The 25,487-nt window shown below is 59.1% G+C and overlaps 1 protein-coding gene across 1 annotated transcript in view; it reads left to right on the top strand.

The window, feature by feature from the left end:
* SV2C (synaptic vesicle glycoprotein 2C) overlaps positions 1-25,487 on the top strand; it is a 114,058-nt gene that overhangs the window by 75,232 nt on the left and 13,339 nt on the right. The window contains exons 5-6 of the mRNA XM_062212040.1: positions 21,204-21,337; positions 22,889-22,978. Coding sequence (XP_062068024.1) covers positions 21,204-21,337; positions 22,889-22,978 — 224 coding nt within the window. The remainder of the gene's footprint in view (positions 1-21,203; positions 21,338-22,888; positions 22,979-25,487) is intronic.

Below are 25,487 nucleotides of genomic sequence, written 5' to 3'. Positions count from 1 at the left end.
CACAAGGGGGCTGTGGGGCGGGCGTGGGTGTCTGACCACGAGAGAGGGCTGTGAGGCGGGCGTGGGTGTCTGACCACAAGGGGGCTGTGGGCGGGCGTGGGTGTCTGACCACAAGGGGGCTGTGGGGCGGGCGTGGGTGTCTGACCACCAGAGGACTGTGGGGCGGGCGTGGGTGTCTGACCACAAGGGGGCTGTGGGGCGGGCGTGGGTGTCTGACCACGAGAGAGAGCTGTGGGGCGGGCGTGGGTGTCTGACCACCAGGGGGCTGTGGGGCGGGCGTGGGTGTCTGACCACAAGGGGGCTGTGGGGCGGGCGTGGGTGTCTGACCACAAGGGGGCTGTGAGGCGGGCGTGGGTGTCTGACCACGAGAGAGGGCTGTGGGGCGGGCGTGGGTGTCTGACCACAAGGGGGCTGTGGGGCGGGCGTGGGTGTCTGACCACCAGAGGACTGTGGGGCGGGCGTGGGTGTCTGACCACAAGGGGGCTGAGGGGCGGGCGTGGGTGTCTGACCACCAGGGGGCTGTGGGGCGGGCGTGGGTGTCTGACCATGAGAGAGGGCTGTGGGGTGGGCGCAGGTGTCTGACCACCAGGAGGCTGAGGGGTAGGCGCAGGTGTCTGACCACGAGAGAGGGCTGTGGGGTGGGCGTGGGTGTCTGACCACGAGAGAGAGCTGTGGGGTGGGCGCGGGTGTCTGACCACGAGAGAGAGCTGTGGGGTGGGCGCGGGTGTCTGACCACCAGGAGGCTGAGGGGCGGGCGTGGGTGTCTGACCACAAGGGGGCTGTGGGGCGGGCGTGGGTGTCTGACCACGAGAGAGGGCTGTGGGGCAGGCGTGGGTGTCTGACCACAAGGGGGCTGTGGGGCGGGCGTGGGTGTCTGACCACGAGAGAGAGCTGTGGGGCGGGCGTGGGTGTCTGACCACAAGGGGGCTGTGGGGCGGGCGTGGGTGTCTGACCACGAGAGAGAGCTGTGGGGCGGGCGCGGGTGTCTGACCACAAGGGGGCTGTGGGGTGGGCGTGGGTGTCTGACCACAAGGGGGCTGTGGGGCGGGCGTGGGTGTCTGACCACGAGAGAGGGCTGTGGGGCAGGTGTGGGTGTCTGACCACAAGGGGGCTGTGGGGTGGGCGTGGGTGTCTGACCACAAAGGGGCTGTGGGGCGGGCGTGGGTGTCTGACCACGAGAGAGAGCTGTGGGGCGGGCGCGGGTGTCTGACCACGAGGGGGCTGTGGGGCGGGCGCAGGTGTCTGACCACGAGGGGGCTGTGGGGCAGGTGTGGGTGTCTGACCACAAGGGGGCTGTGGGGTGGGCGTGGGTGTCTGACAACAAAGGGGCTGTGGGGCGGGCGTGGGTGTCTGACCACGAGAGAGAGCTGTGGGGCGGGCGCGGGTGTCTGACCACAAGGGGGCTGTGGGCGGGCGCGGGTGTCTGACCACCAGGAGGCTGAGGGGCGGGCGTGGGTGTCTGACCACAAGGGGGCTGTGGGGGCGGGCGTGGGTGTCTGACCACAAGGGGGCTGTGGGGTGGGCGTGGGTGTCTGACCACAAGGGGGCTGTGGGGCGGGCGTGGGTGTCTGACCACGAGAGAGGGCTGTGAGGCGGGCGCGGGTGTCTGACCACAAGGGGGCTGTGGGGCGGGCGCGGGTGTCTGACCACGAGGGGGCTGTGAGGCGGGCGTGGGTGTCTGACCACAAGGGGGCTGTGGGGCGGGCGTGGGTGTCTGACCACGAGGGGGCTGTGGGGTGGGCGCGGGTGTCTGACCACGAGGGGGCTGTGGGGCGGGCGTGGGTGTCTGACCACGAGGGGGCTGTGGGGTGGGTGTGGGTGTCTGACCCCGAGAGAGGGCTGTGGGGGTGGGCGTGTGTGGGTGTCTGACCGTGAGGGGGCTGTAGGGGCAGTGGCTGGGATCTGTGGCGAGGCTTCTGGGCTGTGACTGAGCTGGGTGTGTGTTCGCCGGTATTTTCCTGTGGATGTGGTTGTGACCATTGGTGCACTTCTGTTGATTCTCCCTCAATCCGAGTGGCACCGGTGCGCAGCTCCCACTCCCTGCCCCAGGAGAGAAGCGGAGACAGGAGTGAAGGAGACACGGAAGGCAGGGCGTGGCTGCACACACACGTCCTCCTGCAGGTGGCTGTTTGCTGAGCACGCCCGCCAGGCTGTGGGGCAGCCGGCCTGTGCCAGCCTCGTTCACCATCACAGCCTGCTCGCCAGGGAGGCTGCAGCGCCATCTGCTGGGAGGGAAGGAGTCCGTCTTGAGCTTTGAATTTAAGTCAGAACTTTTAAACATTGTGGGGGAAAAGCAGATGTTACGTGTGTTAACAGTGGAGCCACCCAAAGCCCAGCGCCGTCATTGTCAGCCTCTGGGGTCAGTGTGAAACAGGAGACTTCAGGTGGCTGAGGTTTTCTGAGTAGGTAACAGATCAGGCGGGAAACTCAGGGTGTCTGCGTGCCGCGGAAGCTGACTGGTGACCCAGGGTGTGGGGTGCCGGGGGGAAGAGGAGCCGGCCTCGCAGCAGGGAGATTCATGGCGGGCTCCTGACTCGGGCTGCCAGAGGTCAGGCTGTGACAGTGCAGACTGCACAGCTCCTTAGGGCGCGCCTGAGTCCTGTGCCTGTGACAACTCGTGTCAGCCGTGGGGCTGTCTGCCGCGGCTCGAATGTACCGAATAGCCGGCTGTACGACAGCTTTGTCAGTCTGCTGGGGCTGACATCACGGAACCCCACAGTCCAGGGGCTCAAATTTTTGCACACATTGTTTCTGCAGTTCTGGCCCCTGGAACTGGAGGTTGATTGCTTGGTGGGCTGGCTTGTGCTGAGTGCTCTCTGGCTTGAGCTTAGCTGGGTCCCCAGCTGGTGTCCTAAACCCCTCCTCCTGTAATGCAGTCACACCAAGCCAGGTCACACCCAGAAGCGCCATCTTAACTTAATTATCCTTTTTAAAAATTTTATTGATTTATTTATTGAAAGGCAGAGTTAGAGGGAAAGAGAGAGATCTTCCATCTGCTGGTTCACTCCTCATACAGCCACAGGGCCAGTGCTGGGCCAGGCAGAAGTCTAGAGCCTGGAACGACGTTGGGGTCTCCACTTGGGTGGCAGGGACCCAAGTACTTGGGCCATCTTCTGCTGCCTTCCCAGGTGCACGAGCAGGGAGCTGGGTCAGAAGTGGAGTAGCTGGGGCTCAAACCGGCACCTATATGTGATTTGGGTGCTGCCGGTGGCAGCTCAACCTGCTATGCCACAACGCCAGGTGCAAATCTAATTTTGGTTGATTTTCTAAAATTAGTTACGTTGTTATTAAACTGGTAAGAAGAGTAAAACTCTGTGCACTTGTAAAGGGCCAGGAACTGGGGCGAGGGGGACAGCACGCTCACGTCGCTCCCCGAGGCCGCTTCTCCATCGCCTGTGACTCAGGTCCCAGCGGGCGGTCAGAGCTGCTGTGTGTCTGGGAGGGTCAGGCTGGAAGCCCCTCCGTACGCTTTGTTTACTCCGAGAGCAGGCTGTTATTTTAGTGCCCCCACACGGACAAGAGCTGTGTGCCAGAAGACACGGCTGACTTTACATCCTCCATGCCTACCAAGTTAAAGAAAAAGAGCACAGGGAATAAACTGGAAGATGCACGATGCGGTCCCATTATCCGTTCAGTATTCAGCTTTGGCTTTGAAAACTGTTGTGGCTCTCACTGAGCTTTGAGCTGGCTTGGGTAGCACTTTAATAATATTTAGGGCTTCTGCGTAGCTGTATTAGTACCAACAGCTGCTTTTGTTTGGTTAGTAAGATGACTAATTGTATTATTAGCATCTTTAATGAAACTATGGTGAGCATGTGTTTGTCTTGTTAAGGTGTCTGTTTATACCACTCTGCTGGGGTGTGCCAACACCGTCTGGCACTGCCTTGCTGTGGTGTACGGGTGCTCATGGGCCTGCGCCATGTGCGTGGGGTGTTCTGAGGGGCCCAGTGGAGCGCTGAGCTAGCCCGTGTGCGTGGGGTGTTCTGAGGGGCCCAGTGGAGCTCTGAGCTAGCCCGTGTGCGTGGTGTGTTTTGAGGGGCCCAGTGGAGCGCTGAGCTAGCCCGTGTGCGTGGTGTGTTTTGAGGGGCCCAGTGGAGCGCTGAGCCCACCCAGGCCTGCAGAGCCCCAGCTGGGTAACTCCCCAGAGTCCTAGCCCTAGCTGTGTAGCAGCTCAGTCCTGTGCCAGGGCCCCGTGATGAGAGCTTTGCTCTCAGCACTCAGCACGCTCCTGGGGTGTGTGCATGCCTGCCCGCCACGTGTTATTCTGAATGGTCCCCGGGTCTCTTCAAAGTCACTTCTCCAGAGCCTGTCACCAGCTGTGAAGATCCAGCAGCTGGCTTCATGCTTCCTGGTGATGGAGGATCGTCCGCAGATGCTGGCTGTGCCGGCCCCGGCATAACCGTCTGCGGATGCCTGCTCTGTGGCCCGGGGCTATGCACCATCTTTTTTTAAATTTATTAATTTTTTAAAATTTTTATTATTATTTTTTTTTTGACAGGCAGAGTGGACAGTGAGAGAGAGACAGAGAGAAGGGTCCTCCTTTTTGCCGTTGGTTCACCCTCCAATGGCCGCCGCGGCTGGCGCGCTGCGGCCGGCGCACCACGCTGATCCGATGGCAGGAGCCAGGTGCTTCTCCTGGTCTCCCATGGGGTGCAGGGTCCAAGCACTTGGGCCATCCTCCACTGCACTCCCTGGCCACAGCAGAGAGCTGGCCTGGAAGAGGGGCAACCGGGACAGGATTGGTGCCCCGACCGGGACTAGAACCCGGTGTGCCGGCGCTGCAAGGCGGAGGATTAGCCTGTTGAGCCGCGGCACCGGCCTGCACCATCTTTTTGATTCAGGGTCTGTATTCCTTTAGCATAATCATAGAAACTCCAAGCCTAACAGCAAAGGAAATGCCCCCAGACTATCATTTGGCTGGATTCTCGTTCCTTGTGTGTTTTCCACAAGCACACGTACATTTTAAGTCTCCGTGTTGAGGTCTGCCGCTGAGGGGCCGTCTGGAAGTTGCAGGCATCCTGTGTTTCTAGAGTTTGCTTCATTATTCACTTGTGCTGAATAAGCCTCCTGCAGAAATGGCCTCCAAACTCACCAGGATCTGCTATTCCTTTGTAAATTTATGTATTTGATTTACTTGAAAGACAGAGGACAGAAATCTCCCCTCTGCTGATCCAGCCCCCAGAGGCCTGCGACAGCCCTGGTGGGCCAGGGCAGGCAGAACCAGGAATCCCATCTCTCCAGGTCTTCCACGTGGGTGACAGGGACCCACTGCCTCCCAGAGTTGACATCAGTGGAAGCTGGGAAGGGAGGCAGAGCCAGAACTGGAGCCCAGGGTTCCAGTGTGGGGTACGGGCGTCCGCCGCCCCGAGTGCCTTTCCCGGTCCCTGGTATTTCTGAGCACCCCCACCTCTGCCTGCTTGTTAGGTGTGCTGCAGAGGTCACACTGCAAGAGAGGAGCTGAGGAGCTGTGTGTCCACTTGGAGAGGCAGCAACAGACAGTCTTCCCCTGTGCGCCGTCGTGGAAGGTGGCTCCCCTGCCCCGCCTCAGGCAGCCCGTGCTGCACTGATTCAGCTGAGAAGCCCGGGCACTGGACTGACCTCTGTGTTGGATGGAGGGGGTCTGAGCGGCCCGGGCACTGGACTGACCTCTGTGTTGGATGGAGGGGGTCTGAGCGGCCCGGGCACTGGACTGACCTCTGTGTTGGATGGAGGGGGTCTGAGCGGCCCGGGCACTGGACTGACCTCTGTGTTGGATGGAGGGGGTCTGAGCGGCCCGGGCACTGGACTGACCTCTGTGTTGGATGGAGGGGGTCTGAGAGGCCCGGGCTGGGACTGACCTCTGTGTTGGATGGAGGGGGTCTGAGCGGCCCGGGCACTGGGACTGACCTCTGTGTTGGATAAAGGGGGTCTGAGAGGCCCGGGCACTGGACTGACCTCTGTGTTGGATGGAGGTTGTCTGAGAGGCCCGGGCACTGGGACTGACCTCTGTGTTGGATGGAGGGGGTCTGAGAGGCCCGGGCTGGGACTGACCTCTGTGTTGGATGGAGGGGGTCTGAGCGGCCCGGGCACTGGACTGACCTCTGTGTTGGGTGGAGGGGGTCTGAGAGGCCCGGACACTGGGTTTGACCTCTGTGTTGGATGGAGGGGGTCTGAGCGGCCCGGGCACTGGGACTGACCTCTGTGTTGGATGGAGGGGGTCTGAGAGGCCCAGGCACTGGGACTGACCTCTGTGTTGGATTGAGGGGGTCTGAGCGGCCCGGGCACTGGACTGACCTCTTTGTTGGACGGAGGGGGTCTGAGCAGCCCGGGCACTGGACTGACCTCTGTGTTGGATGGAGGGGGTCTGAGAGGCCCGGGCACTGGGACTGACCTCTGTGTTGGATGGAGGGGGTCTGAGAGGCCCAGGCACTGGGTTTGACCTCTGTGTTGGATGGAGGAGGTCTGAGAGGCCCGGGCTGGGACTGACCTCTGTGTTGGATGGAGGGGGTCTGAGTGGCCTGGGCACTGGACTGACCTCTGTGTTGGATGGAGGGGGTCTGAGTGGCCCGGGCACTGGACTGACCTCTGTGTTGGATGGAGGTTGTCTGAGAGGCCCGGGCACTGGACTCGATTCCCTCATTGGACTGCAGCCGTCCGAGAGGCCTGGCGTGTAGGAGGCTGCATGGCTGTTCTGGGCAGCACTGAAGCAGGAAGCTCCTCTCCCAGAGCCAACCCGGTCTTTGTGGGCAGGGGCACAGCTTACTCCCCCCTGAAATCTCGCTAGTGTTTCCTCTCTTCGGTTTCTCTTTTTATAAAAGAGACTTCCTGCCTTGCTCACGAGAAGAGCAACCACTGGCCTGTGGGCCAGGTGTGCCCCTCCGTTACCCTGGCAACGCTTGGGTAACCCCACTCCCATCCCTGAGGTCCTGCTGTTGCCTGACCTGTTGTGGTTGTTGGGGGCAGGCGTGTCACCTGCTGTCCACCTCCGGGGCGTCCCGAGACAGGTGGATGGGGCAAGGAGTCACTGTAAAGGCTTCCTCTCGCCCTCATGCCTGCGTGCTGGGAAACAGCACCCGAAGCCTATGTCTCAGCTCCCTGTGCAGCTGGAGGGTGGCGAAGACGCAGGGGTGGGCCACTGCAGGTCCCGATTGTGCCTGGGGACACCCGGGCTGCTGGTCCAGGTAGCTACGTTGAGCACCACAGCCATCACGGTTGCTCCTGCCTGGCGGATAAGGAGAGCGAGAGTCAGACAGAGGGAGACCTGCATCCTGTCCATGAGGCAGTGGACTTGGGCACGCCCCACGCCGGCTCTGCGGCCCGGACAGGTGTGCAGTCACCATGCAGGGAGACGTTCGCAGTCAGAGTTTCAGCAGAGTCTGTCTGCAGAGGCTGCAGCCCTGCGGCTTCTCCTGAGACCGGCGCGGAGCGCACCCGTGGTCCTCACTCGCCTGGGGAGTTCTCAGATAAGGCACGGCGAGCTCTCGTAATGCCATGGCGAGAAGCAAGGAAGGGCAAGCAGGGGGTACCTCCTGCAGTGTCATGGCTTCTGTGCGCTGCTGTTAACAACATTGAAGGGGGCTCTGGTCAAGTAGGCTGCACCCCATTAACCAAGGCCGTGATGGACAGCTGAGAGCCGGCACTCACGGAATCGGTGGTGTGGCTTCGGTGTGGCTCCTTCCTTTCCTGTTCATGTCCATGAGTGGGGACCAGTGTGTCTGGTGGTGAATCCCAGGAGACGTGAACCAGCGTGTCTGGTGGTGGATCCCAGGAGACGTGAACCAGCGTGTCTGATGGTGGATCCCAGGAGATGTGAACCAGTGTGTCTGATGGTGGCTCCCAGGAGACGTAGGAACCAGTGCCTCTGGTGGTGGATCCCAGGAGATGTGAACCAGCGTGTCTGATGGTGGATCCCAGGAGACGCAGGAACCAGTGTGTCTGGTGGTGGATCCCAGGAGACGTAGGAACCAGCATGTCTATGGTGGATCCCAGGAGACGCAGGAACCAGTGTATCTGGTGGTGGATCCCAGGAGACGTGAACCAGCGTGTCTGGTGGTGGATCCCAGGAGACGTGAACCAGCATGTCTGATGGTGGATCCCAGGAGACGTGAACCAGCGTGTCTGATGGTGGCTCCCAGGAGATGTAGGAACCAGTGCCTCTGGGGGTGGATCCCAGGAGACGTAGGAACCAGCGTGTCTGGTGGTGGATCCCAGGAGACGTAGGAACCAGTGCCTCTGGTGGTGGATCCCAGGAGACGTGAACCAGCGTGTCTGGTGGTGGATCCCAGGAGACGCAGGAACCAGTGTGTCTGGTGGTGGATCCCAGGAGACATGAACCAGTGTGTCTGGTGGTGGATCCCAGGAGACGTGAACCAGCGTGTCTGGTGGTGGATCCCAGGAGACGTGAACCAGCGTGTCTATGGTGGATCCCAGGAGACGTAGGAACCAGCGTGTCTGGTGGTGGATCCCAGGAGACGTAGGAACCAGCGTGTCTATGGTGGATCCCAGGAGACGTGAACCAGCGTGTCTGGTGGTGGATCCCAGGAGACGTGAACCAGCATGTCTATGGTGGATCCCAGGAGACGTGAACCAGCGTGTCTATGGTGGATCCCAGGAGACGTGAACCAGCGTGTCTGATGGTGGATCCCAGGAGACGTGAACCAGCGTGTCTGATGGTGGCTCCCAGGAGACGTGAACCAGCGTGTCTGATGGTGGATCCCAGGAGACGTGAACCAGCGTGTCTGGTGGTGGATCCCAGGAGACGTGAACCAGCGTGTCTGATGGTGGATCCCAGGAGACGTGAACCAGCGTGTCTGATGGTGGATCCCAGGAGACGTGAACCAGCGTGTCTGGTGGTGGATCCCAGGAGACGTGAACCAGCGTGTCTGATGGTGGATCCCAGGAGACGTGAACCAGCGTGTCTGATGGTGGATCCCAGGAGACGTGAACCAGCGTGTCTGGTGGTGGATCCCAGGAGACGTGAACCAGCGTGTCTATGGTGGATCCCAGGAGACGTGAACCAGCGTGTCTGGTGGTGGATCCCAGGAGACGTAGGAACCAGTGTGTCTGGTGGTGGATCCCAGGAGACGTGAACCAGCGTGTCTGATGGTGGATCCCAGGAGACGTGAACCAGCGTGTCTGATGGTGGATCCCAGGAGACGTGAACCAGCGTGTCTGGTGGTGAATCCCAGGAGACGTGAACCAGCGTGTCTGGTGGTGGATCCCAGGAGACGTGAACCAGCGTGTCTGGTGGTGGATCCCAGGAGACGTGAACCAGCGTGTCTGGTGGTGAATCCCAGGAGACGTGAACCAGCGTGTCTGGTGGTGGATCCCAGGAGACGTGAACCAGCGTGTCTATGGTGGATCCCAGGAGACGTGAACCAGCGTGTCTGGTGGTGGATCCCAGGAGACGTAGGAACCAGTGTGTCTGGTGGTGGATCCCAGGAGACGTGAACCAGCGTGTCTGATGGTGGATCCCAGGAGACGTGAACCAGCGTGTCTGATGGTGGATCCCAGGAGACGTGAACCAGCGTGTCTGGTGGTGGATCCCAGGAGACGTGAACCAGCGTGTCTATGGTGGATCCCAGGAGACGTGAACCAGCGTGTCTGGTGGTGAATCCCAGGAGACGTAGGAACCAGTGTGTCTGGTGGTGGATCCCAGGAGACGTGAACCAGCGTGTCTGGTGGTGGATCCCAGGAGACGTGAACCAGCGTGTCTGGTGGTGGATCCCAGGAGACGTGAACCAGTGTGTCTGGTGGTGAATCCCAGGAGACCTAACGTCGGCCCGTTCATAAATGAGCTACAGGGCGGTAGGGGAGTCTCCCTTCATGCTATTTAGCATTGTGCTGCCCATAAAACTCTATTTTTGGTTTAGTAATTGCGCATCAGTGGTAGTTAATTATGTCTGAGTGTACAGTGCATTTTGTGGGTGTTCAGGTGTGTGATGACAGTGATGAACAGCTCAGTCAGTAGAACTCCATCACTTAGAGAACTCTACCACTGAACCACCCATGCTAACTCCATCACTTAGAGAACTCTACCACTGAACCACCCATGCTAACTCCATCACTTAGAGAACTCTACCACTGAACCACCCATGCTAACTCCATCACTTAGAGAACTCTACCACTGAACCACCCATGCTAACTCCATCACTTAGAGAACTCTACCACTGAACCACCCATGCTAACTCCATCACTTAGGAAGCTTGCGGTTATAGTGTGTTGTTTACTTCAGATACTTGGGTTTGTGCAGACGAGGACGGTATAATAAAATCACAAAGTGTGATTCGTGTCTACACTGCGTGAGACGGAATTCTGTGAGAAAGGGAGCGGAAGCTCAGATTCAAGGAGAGAAAGGGCTGTGAGACGCCTCCTTGGGTCCAGTACTTGGCTGTGGTTGCAGGGGCGGGCGGCAGGCTGGGAATCTGGCTCCGTTTTAAGGAGTGCTAAGTGGTGTCGTTTAAAGATGGCGTTGTACAGGATGCTGGGGTCTGCCTTGGTGATAGCTGTTTCCAGAGCCAAGAGGAAGTATCAGTTTGGGGGTGGTAGAGGGGCGTGACTTCCCAGAAGTCCGTGCCAGACTCGCTGACCCTGAACCGGGAGAGTGGCAGGGCTGTTCTCCAGGGTGGTGACGCCACTCCTGCAATGCCGGCGTCCCACACGAGGACCAGTTTTGTTTTTTAATTTTATTTAAGGTATACAAATTTCATGTATTTCTTAAATACGTATTTAGGAACTTAGTGATACTCCCCACCCGGCCCTCCCTCCCACCCATGCTCCAACACTTCTTCCTCCTCCTTCTCCCATTCCCACTCTTAATTTTTACAAAGACCTACCTTCAGCTTACCTAATGATCGTACAGCTAACCCTACACTAACCCTACACTAGGGAAAGAGTTCAACAAATAGTCTGAGGGAAAACACTGAGGACCAGTTTGGGTCTCGCTGCTCCACTTCCAGTCCAGCTCCCTGCCAAAGTGTCTGGGAAAGCAGTGGGGGATGGCCCATGTGTGTAGGTGCCTGCACCCGTGTGGGAGACCTGGAGGAAGCTCCTGGATCTTGGCTGCAGCCGTTTGGGAAGTGGACCAGCACGTGGAAGATCGGTCTCTCTGTGTCTTTCAAAGAAGTAAACATATTTTTGAAAGCATACAGAAAATGAATATTATGAAAAAATGCATGAACTTCAGAATACTCTTTGCACAAAAATAATCTTCAATTCCATCTTCCACAGGCTTCCTGACGCCACTCTTGTCCCCTCCCCACCACATCTCCCATCCCAGAAAGCTCAGCGTTGGCTCCAGGCCGACTTCTTTGTGAAACAAAATGTTTCTGAGTTTCTAACATCATCTGGTTAGTCCTTTCAGCTGTGCCTATGGGCATAATTAATAATTAATTTACAGACTGTTATCCTCACGTATCACAAGAAAAACACCCTCTTCGTGTTGTAAGATGGAAAACTGCTGTGGGATCTTCACCGTCACCAGCCTTGGTGGGAGGTGGAGGTGTGCTGCGTCTGCAGGTCTCCTGGTCAGTCCCCCTCCCCTCCAGGCCTCGGGGGTGCCCGTGAGAGCCGTCCCAGCAGCCGGACAGACCGAGCCCTGGCCCAGGCCTTGCTCCGCCGCCACGTTTGTCCTCAGGGCTGCGCCGCCTGCGGTGACCCTGCCCTTCCAGGAATTAGCTCCTGCTTCCACAGCGGTCTCCCTGTGGGGCGGCGAGTCAGACGCCCAAGGTGAAGGACCAGCGTGCTGGCAGCGTGCGGTGAGCCAGGGTTCAGATCCCAGACTCCTGGTGAACGGAGCTGCGTTTCCTTCTGACCGCTTCCTGTGGTGGTTGTGCCAGCTCCATGCCAGCTGTGTGTTCTGGTGTTGGCACTGGGCTGCTTTCCTGTCTGCAGTGTGCTTGCTTTGCTTGTGTGTGCCATCAGGATTTCTGGTACTAGGATGGAAACTACTAAAAAATTTTACTACTGCATATTGAACAACATCAGTAAGGCTATGGATTGAAGAACACCACTCGCACACTGTACCCATGGGTGCATGGGGACACCTGCCCAGTGGCTGCACACCACCATCCACACGCACCCCATGGGTGTACAGGGACTCCTGCCCAGGGGGCTGCACAGCACCGTCCACACATTACACCCCATGAGTGTGTGGGAACACCTCACCCAGTGGCTGCACACCACCATTCACAGGCTCCATCTCGTGGTATGTAGACAGACACAGTACACCCAGTGAACACATAACCCCATCCACAGATTCACCCCCATGGGAATGTGGGGGCACCACAGCAGTATCTGCAGAGTACCCCTCCTCTTGGCCCCCCATAGAACAGGGGCGTAAATAGCCCACATTCTGTACTGTAGAGAAGGTCCACTGCATTTCAGAAAACCACCCACGGGGCTCTAACCACAATGAGAGCTGGAAATCAGGTACACCCCTAGGGATACCCTCCATGCATTTGAAAATTAGACACAGTAGATAGCTTCCTAAGCACTTCGAGTGTCTTGGACAAACTCATTTTACAGGCACCTGCGAGTGGGCTCTTGGTTAGGGCAGCGTTTATGGAGGGCCTCCTCTCTGGCTGGTGGTACACTGCAGATAAGTGAGAACGGCTCCTGCCTGGGAGAACCAGCTTGCGCACAGAGCATCCATCCCTCTCTGGCGTGGGCTTCCTCTGTGTCTGGGCCCTGGTGAGGGCCGTGGAAATTTACAGGACAACAAGACAGCTGTCTGGGGGGAATCCCTCTCTGGCGTGGGCTTCCTCTGTGTCTGGGCCCTGGTGAGGGCCGTGGAAATTTACAGGACAACAAGACAGCTCGGTCTGAAGGGGAATTTCTTTTACTTCATCGAGGATTTACAGACACGCAGAGTTGTTCCATGGGGGCCGTTGACAGTGAGCTCTGCTGGCCATGGGAGACTCCAGGAAGTGTCTTTGCAAAGGAATTCAGTGAGGGGTGTAGCGATGGACGTCAGAGGTGAGGCAGGGGATGGGGTTGGGGGACAGGAACTTGGTCTTCTGGGCCTGTGGCCACACAAGAAACGTGGGCTCTGCTCTCAGGACGAGCGCAGACCCCTGCTAGGCTTTGAGCCCTTGAGTGCTCTGAGCTGGCTTCTGTTGTGGGAGGGTCTGAAGGCCCTGGAAGACAGAGCCGGCTGTGTGCAAGCCGAGAGTCGCCTGGTGAGGAGTGTTAGGGTCTTACCAGCAGGGCTCTCCGGTCGGCACAGGGGAAAGCCACAGTGGGCCAGCTGTCAGCCCTTGGGTTGTGGCTGTGCACAGCCAAGGCCACAGGACACAGGCTAAGCACAGTGTGAATGCTCCAGTATTTCAGCGGACAACGGACAGGTCACACCCACTGTGCGTCGGCCCTGACAGGTGACCGTCGGAAGGCGAGAAGAGAGCTGGGGTAGGAGCAGTACAGGAAGGAGACTTGAGTCCACAGGGGCTGGCTGGACGCTCGCTGTGGGGTTGGGGGAGCAGAGGCTGGCTCCACATCTCTGGTTGGACGGCTCTGGGGCTGGTCAGGTCACTGCTGGAGCCCAGGTGTTGGGGACACAACCAATGGCACCAAACTGAGGAAACTAAGGTAGCCTGAGCGACGTTCTCTTGGTGGGGACCCAAGATCCGGATGAGCCGGGTCTGCTGGGGCCTACGGCCAGCCCTCTCCGTCCATGCACTCATGTCCTTATGTGTGGCAGAAGGACCAGAAACGAGAGCCCCAGGTCATCATGGCTCGTGAGTGTTCTCCCGTTGTGGAATTTCCCTGACATCCGTGACAAAACTTCAAGGGCCATTTGGGGCCTGAGTTATGAGTAGAGCTGCTGTTTGAGTTGTCAAGGGGTCAGGGGTCAGTGATTTCTTTTGGCTCAGAGACCGCAGGGCAGGAAGTGGGGCCAGAAAAGAAGCAAGTTGGCGAGGTCACAGTTAGCAGAGGTAACTTTGGGCTGCCCCCTGCTGTCAGTGTGGGAAATGTGTCAGCCCCCTAGCGGCTCCCTCCTGCCCCCTGCTGTCTGAAGGCGGGAAATGTGTCAGCCCCCTAGCGGCTCCCTCCTGCCCCCTGCTGTCAGTGTGGGAAATGTGTCAGCCCCCTAGCTGCTCCCTCCTGCTCTCTGCTGCCCCAGTAGGGAATGTCGTGTCAGCCCCCTAGCTGCCCTCTCCTGTCCCCTGCTGTCTGAGTGTGGGAAATGTGTCAGCCCCCTAGCTGCCCTCTCCTGCCCTCTGCTGTCTGAAGGCGGGAAATGTGTCAGCCCCCTAGCTGCTCCCTCCTGCCCTCTGCTGTCTGAATGTGGGAAATGTGTCAGCCCCCTAGCTGCTCCCTCCTACCCCCTGCTGTCTGAGTGTGGGAAATGTGTCAGCCCCCTAGCTGCTCCCTCCTGCCCCCCTGCTGTCTGAGTGTGGGAAATGTGTCAGCCCCCTAGCTGCTCCCTCCTGCCCCCTGCTGTCTGAAGGCGGGAAATGTGTCAGCCCCCTAGCTGCTCCCTCCTGCCCTCTGCTGTCTGAATGTGGGAAATGTGTCAGCCCCCTAGCTGCTCCCTCCTGCCCCCTGCTGTCAGTGTGGGAAATGTGTCAGCCCCCTAGCTGCTCCCTCCTGCCCCCTGCTGTCAGTGTGGGAAATGTGTCAGCCCCCTAGCTGCTCCCTCCTGCCCCCTGCTGTCAGTGTGGGAAATGTGTCAGCCCCCTAGCTGCTCCCTCCTGCCCCCTGCTGTCTGAAGGCGGGAAATGTGTCAGCCCCCTAGCTGCTCCCTCCTGCTCTCTGCTGCCCCAGTAGGGAATGTCGTGTCAGCCCCCTAGCTGCCCTCTCCTGTCCCCTGCTGTCTGAGTGTGGGAAATGTGTCAGCCCCCTAGCTGCCCTCTCCTGCCCTCTGCTGTCTGAAGGCGGGAAATGTGTCAGCCCCCTAGCTGCTCCCTCCTGCCCTCTGCTGTCTGAATGTGGGAAATGTGTCAGCCCCCTAGCTGCTCCCTCCTACCCCCTGCTGTCTGAGTGTGGGAAATGTGTCAGCCCCCTAGCTGCTCCCTCCTGCCCCCCTGCTGTCTGAGTGTGGGAAATGTGTCAGCCCCCTAGCTGCTCCCTCCTGCCCCCTGCTGTCTGAAGGCGGGAAATGTGTCAGCCCCCTAGCTGCTCCCTCCTGCCCTCTGCTGTCTGAATGTGGGAAATGTGTCAGCCCCCTAGCTGCTCCCTCCTGCCCCCTGCTGTCAGTGTGGGAAATGTGTCAGCCCCCTAGCTGCTCCCTCCTGCCCCCTGCTGTCAGTGTGGGAAATGTGTCAGCCCCCTAGCTGCTCCCTCCTGCCCCCTGCTGTCAGTGTGGGAAATGTGTCAGCCCCCTAGCTGCTCCCTCCTGCCCCCTGCTGTCTGAAGGCGGGAAATGTGTCAGCCCCCTAGCTGCTCCCTCCTGCTCTCTGCTGCCCCAGTAGGGAATGTCGTGTCAGCCCCCTAGCTGCCCTCTCCTGCCCCCTGCTGCCCCAGTGGGGAACATCATGTCAGCCCCCTAGCTGCTCCCTCCAGAGGAGAAAACTCTCACCTGACAGTGGTTCCAGTTGGGGTGTTTGTCCTGAAGCACAAAGCTCTTCTGGGAATGACAGATCTCGAGTGAGAGCTTGTGGAGGACACATAGACACAGTGAAAATGAAAGTTTATCTGGAAGCAAACAGGCCTGCAGAGCCGTCCAGAACACGTGTGTGTGTGTGCGCGCGTGTGTGTTTCATTTGAAAGCAGATTGCCTGAGTTGCTAAGCTGTGGAATCATCGCTGTTAATTTGCTCAAAGTCCTCTCCCAAATGTTGTACATTTGTGTCTGAATTAACTGCTGTTTTCAGGGGTTTTGTTCTGGTCAATATTTTCTTTTGGATGTTTCTGTTTCTTGTCATAGATCCATAATCAAAAGAGATTTCTTAGGACCCACTCTGGGGATTGAGGTCAGAACTAGAAAGACCCTTAACCCCAGAAGGAGCTTTCAAGTCTATTAGCCAAGTTTCACCTCATGTGAAAATTCCTAGTATTTACTTGTGTTTGCTTCTCAATCTCTTAAGACTAAATTATATTCACAAAATGAAGATAATTGTTTGTTGTTATTTGTGCGTGGATATCAGCTTATATAAGTTGAGATAGAAGTGCCTACGTTTATATAGCATGTCAGTCTGTGCATTTCCTTTAAAGGAGACGGGTGTGTGAGTAAAGAAGAGAAAGGAGCTCAGTGACTGCCTGTGTATGCTGTAAGATAAGTAGGAGTTCCCGTAGCACAGGTCTGCACACTTACACTGGCTCTGGGTGCACCCGCGATGCCAGCGCCATGGCGTGGGCAGAATGTGGCCATCCTGTTGGATCTTGTGGGGTTGATTTGCGTCAACATTTTTGACGAAGTTCTGACTGACCCGTGTCACTGTAGCATCAATGCTGCAGCCGTGTCTACAGGAGGGAACACAGGGCCTCTGTGGAGAGGAGCGAGCCCACGTGACACCGTACGCGTTTCTCGCGCCAGCTCTGTTGAGGTCCTTGGGCTCGTGGCTTCTCTAGCGGAGCTGAGGCAGTCTCGTGTGCTGGCCCCAGGTTCTCTTTCTGGAAAAGTCCCCTCGTTTGCGCTTTGCATATTTGGAGATATCAGAATAACTGGCCCTGAGAAATAAAGCCATGGATTGTCACTTTCAGAAGCTGCCAGGAAACGTGCGCATTCAGAACCATGGTCCGTCACAGTTCGGGAAGCCAGGGGCATCAGGTGCCTGCCTTCCTCCTGCCGTCGGTCACTGGCTCTGTGCCTTCCAGGTGACAGGGCGGAAGGTAGCAGGGAAGGCCGGCCTGCTGCTGAGACTGGAGTTTAACTTCCACCTCCGGTCGTGCAGGGAGAGCCCTGCCGACTGTTTCCATGCTGATCTCTGTGTCTGCGCAGTTAAATAATTAAATCTTTTATGAGTATGTAATTTAGAAATTTAACTTAAAAAGTAAATCAAGATTATTCTGCTGTTTAGATTTAGAAAAGGGATTCCAAAGAAGACATGGGTCCCTCTGGTCATGGTAGCCTGTGCTTATTCTGCACGTGCTCATTGTGTGTGTGTGAGAGAGAGAGAGACAGAGAGAGAGAGAGGCACTTCCTCTGGGCCAGCACTTGCCGTGGGCCCTAGGGAGATGTAGGAGAGCAGAGAGCGGCACAGACGTAAACAGGCAGAAGCTAAGACATATGACATGATAGCGTTTCATCATGACAGGTGTGCTGGGTGGAAAACAGCTGGGATGTGGTGCAGAGGGGCCTTCAGCGTGTCAGGGAGCTGAGCTCAGACGGGGAGCCCCACCTGCCAGGGAGCTGAGCTGAGACGGGGGAGCCCCACCTGCCAGGGAGCTGAGCCCAGACGGGGGAGCCCCACCTGCCATGGAGCGGAGCTGAGCTGACGGGGGAGCCCCACCTGCCAGGGAGCTGAGCTGAGACAGAGGGAGCCCCACCTGCCAGGGAGCTGAGCCCAGACGGGGGAGCCCCACCTGCCAGGGGGCTGAGCTGAGACGGGGGAGCCCCACCTGCCAGGGGGCTGAGCCCAGACGGGGGAGCCCCACCTGCCAGGGGGCTGAGCTCAGACGGGGGAGCCCCACCTGCCAGGGAGCTGAGCTCAGACGGGGGAGCCCCACCTGCCAGGGGGCTGAGCTCAGACGGGGGAGCCCCACCTGCCAGGGGGCTGAGCCCAGACGGGGGAGCCCCACCTGCCAGGGAGCTGAGCTGACGGGGGAGCCCCACCTGCCAAGACCCTTGGGAGCTGGCACTGAGGACAGATCCCCTCTCACTCCAGCATCTGTAGGAGGGTCGACAAGCACAGCAAACAAGGAGTAGCTTCGGTCGCTAAGATCGCATCAAGCATCAAGCTCAGGTCCCTGGGACTGTGCCGCGTGGGCAAGGGTGTGTGGGAAGAAGCTCGGGGGCTTGGCTGGAGCTTGCTCGGACTTCAGGCGTGCGCACGTCTTCCCAGTGTGTGTGGAGCTACAAGGACTGGGGAGTGCAGTGCGGGGACCAGAGGGGCAGGGCAGCCGTGACACTGTCCCTCGGGGCCTACGCCAGCTGGTACCACTGCCACAGGGCTGTGGGCGTGGAGTTGCTGGTGGGTGGGACCGTGGTGGCTGTGAGCCAGGGGGTCCTGGGTTGGGTTGGAGCACGGATCTCTGGGGTTGGTGGTGCTGGGACAGGGAAGCAGAGGCCCGAGTGTGCTTGGGATCGGATGTCTGTAGACAGATGCTTTGGGATGCCGCGTGGCCTCTGTGAGATGTGCGTAGGCTGGCGCAGGGATGCGGAGCCCTGGAAGGAAAGAGGGGCTGCTTCCGTGGGTCGTGGAGGGCACCTGGGGGGAACCTGCAGCCAGAGGAGGAAACTAACGGCCTGTGGGGTTTGCCCACTTTGGGGGGACAAACAGCGGAGCTGGCTGGGGTTAACCAGAGGAAACCAGTGGGGCGAGAGAGAAGCACGTTTTCCATAAGCAGGGAAGGAGCAGCCGCCAGCATGGCTTGGGTGCTTGAGGAAGATGAGGGTGGAGAGGCGATGGGACCAGCCCCACTCCTGTGGAATTCTGGGACAGAGCCTGCTTGGGTGACGGTGTGGAGTGGTTGCTGTGGACGCTCCTCTGCCCCGCCCTGGTGTGAAGGTGGGCGGAGGAGGCCGTGTGGCTGCAGAGGCAGGTGCATTGGCTATGGGGGTCCACGTGTAAGAGACCCACCCTACCCCACCGCCACCACCACTCTGCAAGAACCCGCTGGGAGGGTTGGCCAGGGGCAGGAGAGGAAGTAGGATGGACGCCAGCCCGTGTGCAGGGGGTCAGAGGGCAGCGCAGACAGCTCGTCTGTTCTAAGCCCCAGGAAGGCAGACCAGGGTGGACAGGTTCAAGGCTGAGGAAGTGGTATGCTTGTCGTTCTGTCTGTTCAAAGTACAGGCAGTGAAGGCCAGCACTGGTGCCGTGGGCTAAGCGGCTGCCTGCAGCGCCGGCATCCCTGAGTGCCGGTTCAAGTCCCAGCTGCTGCACTTGTGGTCCAGCTCCCTGCTAATGCACCTGGGAGAGCAGTGGAAAGTGGCCCAAGTCCTTGGGCCCTGCACCCACGTGGGAGACCCGGAAGAAGCTCCTGGTTCCTGGCTTCGGATCAGCTCAGCTCCAGCTGTTGTGGCCATTTGGGGACTGAACATGCAGATGGAAGATCTCTCTCTCTCTCTGTGTCTCTGTAGCTCTTTCATATAAATACAATAAATCTTAAAAAATGCAGAGTAAGATCAATTGCAAGAAGTGGGCTTGGCTGCTGAGATCTGGGGGAGAATGGACAAAGGGGTAGAGTAGTCTCAGAGACCGAGCGAAGCGTGTTGCAAATAAACGGAAGGAGAAGTGGGGGGCGGAGGTCAGCACGGCTGCCCCTCAGCCCCCTCAGCCCCTTCTCCTGCGTGGGGCAGTGGTAGGAGCCAGGCCCATTAAAAAGCCCTGCTGTGTGCGTCCCCGAGACCAGGCGCAAGGCCTGCAGGGTGTGTTTCCTGCTCCTGGCCTAGTGGCGCCTGTGTGTCGCCTAGTGTCGCCTAACTCCTGAGAGATTGCAGCTTCCTCTTCCTCACCGCGGGGAGCAACCACGTGCCCTGAGGTGTGCGGGGGATCATGTCTCCAAACATTGAGTTCCCAGGAACCTGAGGTGGAGGCAGCACGCCCCAGGTGGGGAGGGTGGGTGTGCACACGCGAGGCTGCGTCTCCTGGCCTGGCGTGGACCTGGGTGCTGTGGCACTGGGGAAACCGTGTCACCTGCACAGTCGCGCTCGTCCCTGTGTGGACTCGAATTCCTCCAGCCCTCCTGGGGTCGCAGAGCCGGCCTGACTGGTCATGAAGCGTCGCAGACGCCGGGCTGGGAGCGGCTGCCCATCACTCCTCTGTGCCTCCCTGCGTCTCTGTGTCATTGGTGGTGTTTGGTGCACCAGAGAATTCACGTTTAGGTTTGCTCTCTGCCAGTTCTGTTCATGCGAGCAGTGGCTGTCTCCCAGCTCCTGGCGAGGGCTGCACCTGTGTCTGGCATTTGTTTCTATTGTGTGATGAAGCATGGGGCTTTGCAGGGCACAGCAAGCGAACCACGGTTTCTGAGCTGTGCTGGCCAGGAGCTGAGTGGAGTATGGGAGGGGGCTGTGGGCCCCTCAGCGAGAAGCAGGGCCTGGTGAGAGCAGGGGTGGCAGGAGGACCCCGGGAGAGGGGAGGCAAGGAGGGGGGCATCCTGACCAGTCTGCCGCTCTGCCCCTTGGCCAGCTTCCTTGATTCCCTCCCAGTTGGGGGCAGTGGCCCAGAGCCCCTGGAGCCTGACCCAAGGGACACCTCCCAGCCCTCAGCAGGGCAGGAAGGAGCAGAGCCCATGTGGAACGGGGAGCAGGAGGAGCCAGCTGGCGCCTGCTGGACACAGCACCGTCCATGAAACACTCCAGGGTCTGCCCCTCTGCACGGATGCCTGCCTTCTTCCAGCCCTGCATCTGGGACCAGTGGTCCTGGTGGGGGGTGAACAATGAGCCCATGGATGGACAACGTGGAGGATCCAGGAGCTAACAGGAGGACGCTCACTGTCCTGTGCCCTGGGAGGACCTCACTGTCCCCTGTGCTCTGGGAGGACCTCACTGTCCTGTGTCCTGGGAGGACCCCACTGTCCTGTGTCCTGGGAGGACCTCACTGTCCTGTGCCCTGGGAGGACCTCACTGTCCTGTGTCCTGGGAGGACCTCACTGTCCTGTGTCCTGGGAGGACCTCACTGCCCCCTGTGCCCTGGGAGGACCTCACTGTCCCCTGTGCTCTGGGAGGACCCCACTGTCCTATGTCCTGGGAGGACCTCACTGTCCCCTGTGCCCTGGGAGGACCCCACTGTCCTATGTCCTGGGAGGACCTCACTGTCCCCTGTGCTCTGGGAGGACCTCACTGTCCTGTGTCCTGGGAGGACCTCACTGTCCCCTGTGCCCTGGGAGGACCCCACTGTCCTTTGTCCTGGGAGGACCTCACTGTCCTGTGTCCTGGGAGGACCTCACTGTCCTGTGCCCTGGGAGGACCTCACTGTCCTGTGTCCTGGGAGGACCTCACTGTCCTGTGCCCTGGGAGGACCCCACTGTCCTGTGTCCTGGGAGGACCTCACTGCCCTGTGTCCTGGGAGGACCTCACTGCCCTGTGATCTGGGAGGACCTCCCTGCCCTGTGTCCTGGGAGGACCTCCCTGTCCCCCATTCCCCGGGAGGACCCCTCCCCTCACTGCTTTCTGCCCTTCTGCAGGGTGGAGCTTCAGCATGGGCTCGGCCTACCAGTTCCACAGCTGGCGCGTGTTTGTCATCGTCTGCGCCCTGCCCTGCGTGTGCTCCGTGGTGGCACTCACCTTCATGCCTGAAAGCCCGCGCTTCCTGTTGGAGGTAACACTGGTCCCGCCCACCACTGCCTGCTGTCTGCCTGTGGGGCTGGCGCATGCTCCCTTCTCCACAGTGCTTGGAGCGCGGGAGCCCTGGACACACACGTTCTGCAGCCCGTGTACAGGAGCCGCCGCAGCAAAGTCCTGATCTGCCTAGTGGCTGACTCTGCTCCTTGAACAGAGTGTGGCTCAGAGATTACCCAGAGATTCAGGCATCCACAGGCCCCCTCTCGAGGTCCAGCAGCTGTGAATTGCTGCTGTGTCAGTGTTGTCAGGACTCTCATATTCCCAGAGGCCTGCACCTAGATACACCTGCACAGGGACAACTGTCTGACCTGAGGCTGGGGGCTGTGAGCTTAGGGGTCTCTGTGCACTAGAGACACCTGCATGGGGACAGCTGTCTGACCTGAGGCTGGGGGCTGTGAGCTCAGGGGTCTCTGTGCGCTAGAGACACCTGCAGGGGGACAGCTGTCTGACCTGAGGCTGGGGGCTGTGAGCTCAGGGGTCTCTGTGTGCTAGAGACACCTGCCTGGGGACAGCTGTCTGACCTGAGGCTGGGGGCTGTGAGCTCAGGGGTCTCTGTGCGCTAGAGACACCTGCCTGGGGACAGCTGTCTGACCTGAGGCTGGGGGCTGTGAGCTCAGGGGTCTCTGTGCGCTAGAGACACCTGCCTGGGGACAGCTGTCTGACCTGAGGCTGGGGGCTGTGAGCTCAGGGGTCTCTGTGCGCTAGAGACACCTGCATGGGGACAGCTGTCTGACCTGAGGCTGGGGGCTGTGGAGGGTGAGGGTCTCTGTGCGCTAGAGACACCTGCCTGGGGACAGCTGTCTGACCTGAAGCTGGGGGCTGTGAGCTCAGGGGTCTCTGTGCGCTAGAGACACCTGCATGGGGACAGCTGTCTGACCTGAGGCTGGGGGCTGTGGAGGGTGAGGGTCTCTGTGCACTACAGACACCTGCATGGGGACAGCTGTCTGGCCTGAGGCTGGGGGCTGTGGAGGGTGAGGGTCTCTGTGCGCTAGAGACACCTGCATGGGGACAGCTGTCTGGCCTGAGGCTGGGGGCTGTGGAGGGTGAGGGTCTCTGTGCACTAGAGACACCTGCATGGGGACAGCTGTCTGACCTGAGGCTGGGGGCTGTGAGCTCAGGGGTCTCTATGTGCTAGAGATACCTGCATGGGGACAGCTGTCTGGCCTGAGGCTGGGGGCTGTGAGCTCAGGGGTCTCTGTGCGCTAGAGACACCTGCATGGGGACAGCTGTCTGGCCTGAGGCTGGGGGCTGTGGAGGGTAAAGGGTCTCTGTGCGCTAGAGACACCTGCCTGGGGACAGCTGTCTGACCTGAGGCTGGGGGCTGTGGAGGGTAGAGGGTCTCTGTGTGCTAGAGACACCTGCATGGGGACAGCTGTCTGACCTGAGGCTGGGGGCTGTGAGCTCAGGGGTCTCTGTGCGCTAGAGACACCTGCATGGGGACAGCTGTCTGGCCTGAGGCTGGGGGCTGTGGAGGGTGAGGGTCTCAGTTTTACCCCCCAGTGTCTCACTCTCCGCTCTCATCTCCTAGGTTGGGAAGCATGACGAGGCCTGGATGATCCTAAAGTTAATTCACGACACCAACATGCGTGCGCGCGGCCAGCCCGAGAAGGTCTTCACGGTGAGTGTGCCATGACCGTGATGCCGTGGGCTACGTGGGCCCTGTGGCCTTTGACACACCCTCGGCTCTGCCCTCGTGGCCTCATCGCATCCGTAGCCACCACGTAAGCCAAGGAGGCCTGTGTTCCGGTGAACGGTACTCGTAGCTGCCCCAGCTGCCGGTGCCGTGCCTCCCTGGAACCAGGCTGTGACCTGTGAAAGGCAGCACCGGCTGAGAGGGGCTCAGGCGAGGCCTGCGTGCTCGTCTTGGGCTTCATCTGCCTCCCAGGCTCAGGGCGTAGCAGGGGCCCTTTCTGGCTCTGTTGAGCCCCCTCTGCCCTCTGCCCCCCGGAAACGTTGCACACAGGACTCAGCGTGGGGTGCACGTCCCCGAGTCTCCCAGGGAAAGCAGATGTGTCTGGGCTCGGCTCTGCCGCTCGCTCTGCGACCTGAGCAGGTAACTTCTGGACTCTGAGCTCCAGGTCCTCACGGCACAGTAGCTACAGCAACACCTCAGGGACGCCACTGAGGCCGACACGCGAGGTGGTGACGCGGGGCACAGGGGCTTTACGCCAGCGTCACGTGCGGGAGTGACATCACACAGCCAGCTTAGCTGACGTATGTACTGAGTTCTCCATGCACAGCCCTGAGTGTCTACAGGTGTGTGCACGTGCACAGGGGGTGAGTGCGGGTACCGAGGGCAGCTGTGCTCCAGGCTAGACCGACGGCCTGCGGTGTCCAGCTTCCTGAACTCCAGGGGCATCCTGGGGACCATCGACTGCCCCTGAGCTGCCGGACCATCTTCTAGGAGCCCTGGCTCAAGACTCACCAAGAAGTGCCCACCTACCCCGAGACGTGTGGGAGAGGAACCCGAGGCCCCAGGCATCTTGTGCTGTGAGAGTGCATGGGCTGGTCAGGCCTCAAGAGGGCGCCCTTGCTCCCAACCCAGGGCAGTCCGTCCCCTAGGGAGGAAGCAGAAGTTCTTGTCTCCTTGGAGCAGCCCAGGAAGGCAGTCCCATGGGACTTTCTGGAAAGTGAAACTCCTCACATCTGCCTCAAGATGAGACCGAACCGAGTGAGCGGGCAGCTTCCTACCAGCCTGCTCTCAGGGTAATAGCAGATATGAAAGAAGCATCAGAAAAATTTTGGAAAAAATTAAAAATTACCAGTTTTTTACATTCTACAACTCTCCAGATTTTTTATACCTGAAGTCACAAAACTTGGAAATAGAATATTTAGGCAAAGCTTACAGAAATGGAGGCTGGAGTATACGTTAGAGCACAGTGAAGATGGAGGTGGACTGGAGCGCGAGGATTTCCGGAAAGTTCATGGGGAGCGCGCGTTACGAACAGCCTGCACAGATGTCCAGTGTTTCGCACCAAAATAAGCTTATCCTCCAACTTGATCTTTAATTTTCCCTGAACGTTCTGAAATACCTTATATACTTTACAAAAAATATAGCTCATTTATAAGGAGAGAGAAAATAAAGGAAGATTCTTTAAACAGGAATCTTAGGGTAAGAAAGGAAATGCTGTTTTAAGTTTTTTTTTTTAGGAAATGAAAATGGTATAAACACTCTGTTAAAGGACAGAAATGACCAGGTTGTGTCAGAGGCCAAAATCCACCCTGTTGCATGTGAGACAAACAGCGGGCACCGCCCACCCCAGCAGCGAGCGTGCGGCCTCCAGCCTGCCAGGAACCAGGAACCGACTCAAGGGCCCCTCCCACCCCGGCTGAGACTGGCTCACAGCCGCCCCAGCCCTCCCGAGGCCTCGGGAATTCTCCATAGTCTGAGGCCTCCGCAGGCTTCCAGCCACTGTAAGACTGAAATTACTTCCTGAGCAGCAAGGAAGAGAGGGAGGGGAGAGCCAGGAGGAAGGAGGCGGGTCCCAGGGCGCAGCTGGGCAGGACGTCACGTCTGGGCTCCCCGGCAGCCTGGGCAGAGGTCAGCAGCAGCTTGTCCCACTCTGGCTCCTGCGGACCTAGTCCGTGGCCGCGTCACAGGGAGCCCCGGACAGCAGCACAGAGGCCGTTGGCACAGCCCTGCCCTGTGAACAGTGTTTTGCACGTGGCCATTTCTGAGGCTGAGTTAGAAGATGGCCATGTGGGAGCTGGGGCATCATCTAGGGGCGTGGCTTCCACTCGGCCACAGGGCCTGAGGAAGCAGCTTCGTTTCCACAAAGGCTACGCTGTGTCCTGTGCACACTGTGGGCACACGCGCAGCACACACTCAGGGTCACGCTAGTCTGGACGCCTCTCTCTGCCCTCCGTCCTCAGCTCCCAGGCTGCCCCTTCTGCCCACCTGCATACACAGTGGGCTGTCCATGGGAGAGCCAGTCTGAGTTCACGCAAAGTGGGGGTGGAGTTTTGGGAAGCAATGATGTTTTTAAATCTTGGATGTGTGCAGTCATACAATTAGATGGAAAATGGTTTGTCTAAAATAATTTAAAGGAATTCAGTTAGATCTTTTTGCTGGCTTGGAAGTAACATCTGTTGGGGTTGGTGTCATGGCAACTGCTGCCTGTGGCACC

This window comes from Lepus europaeus, chromosome 15 (genome assembly GCF_033115175.1).
Source record: "Lepus europaeus isolate LE1 chromosome 15, mLepTim1.pri, whole genome shotgun sequence".
Classification (NCBI taxonomy): domain Eukaryota; kingdom Metazoa; phylum Chordata; class Mammalia; order Lagomorpha; family Leporidae; genus Lepus; species Lepus europaeus.
This window is presented reverse-complemented; position numbering and strand designations above follow the sequence as displayed.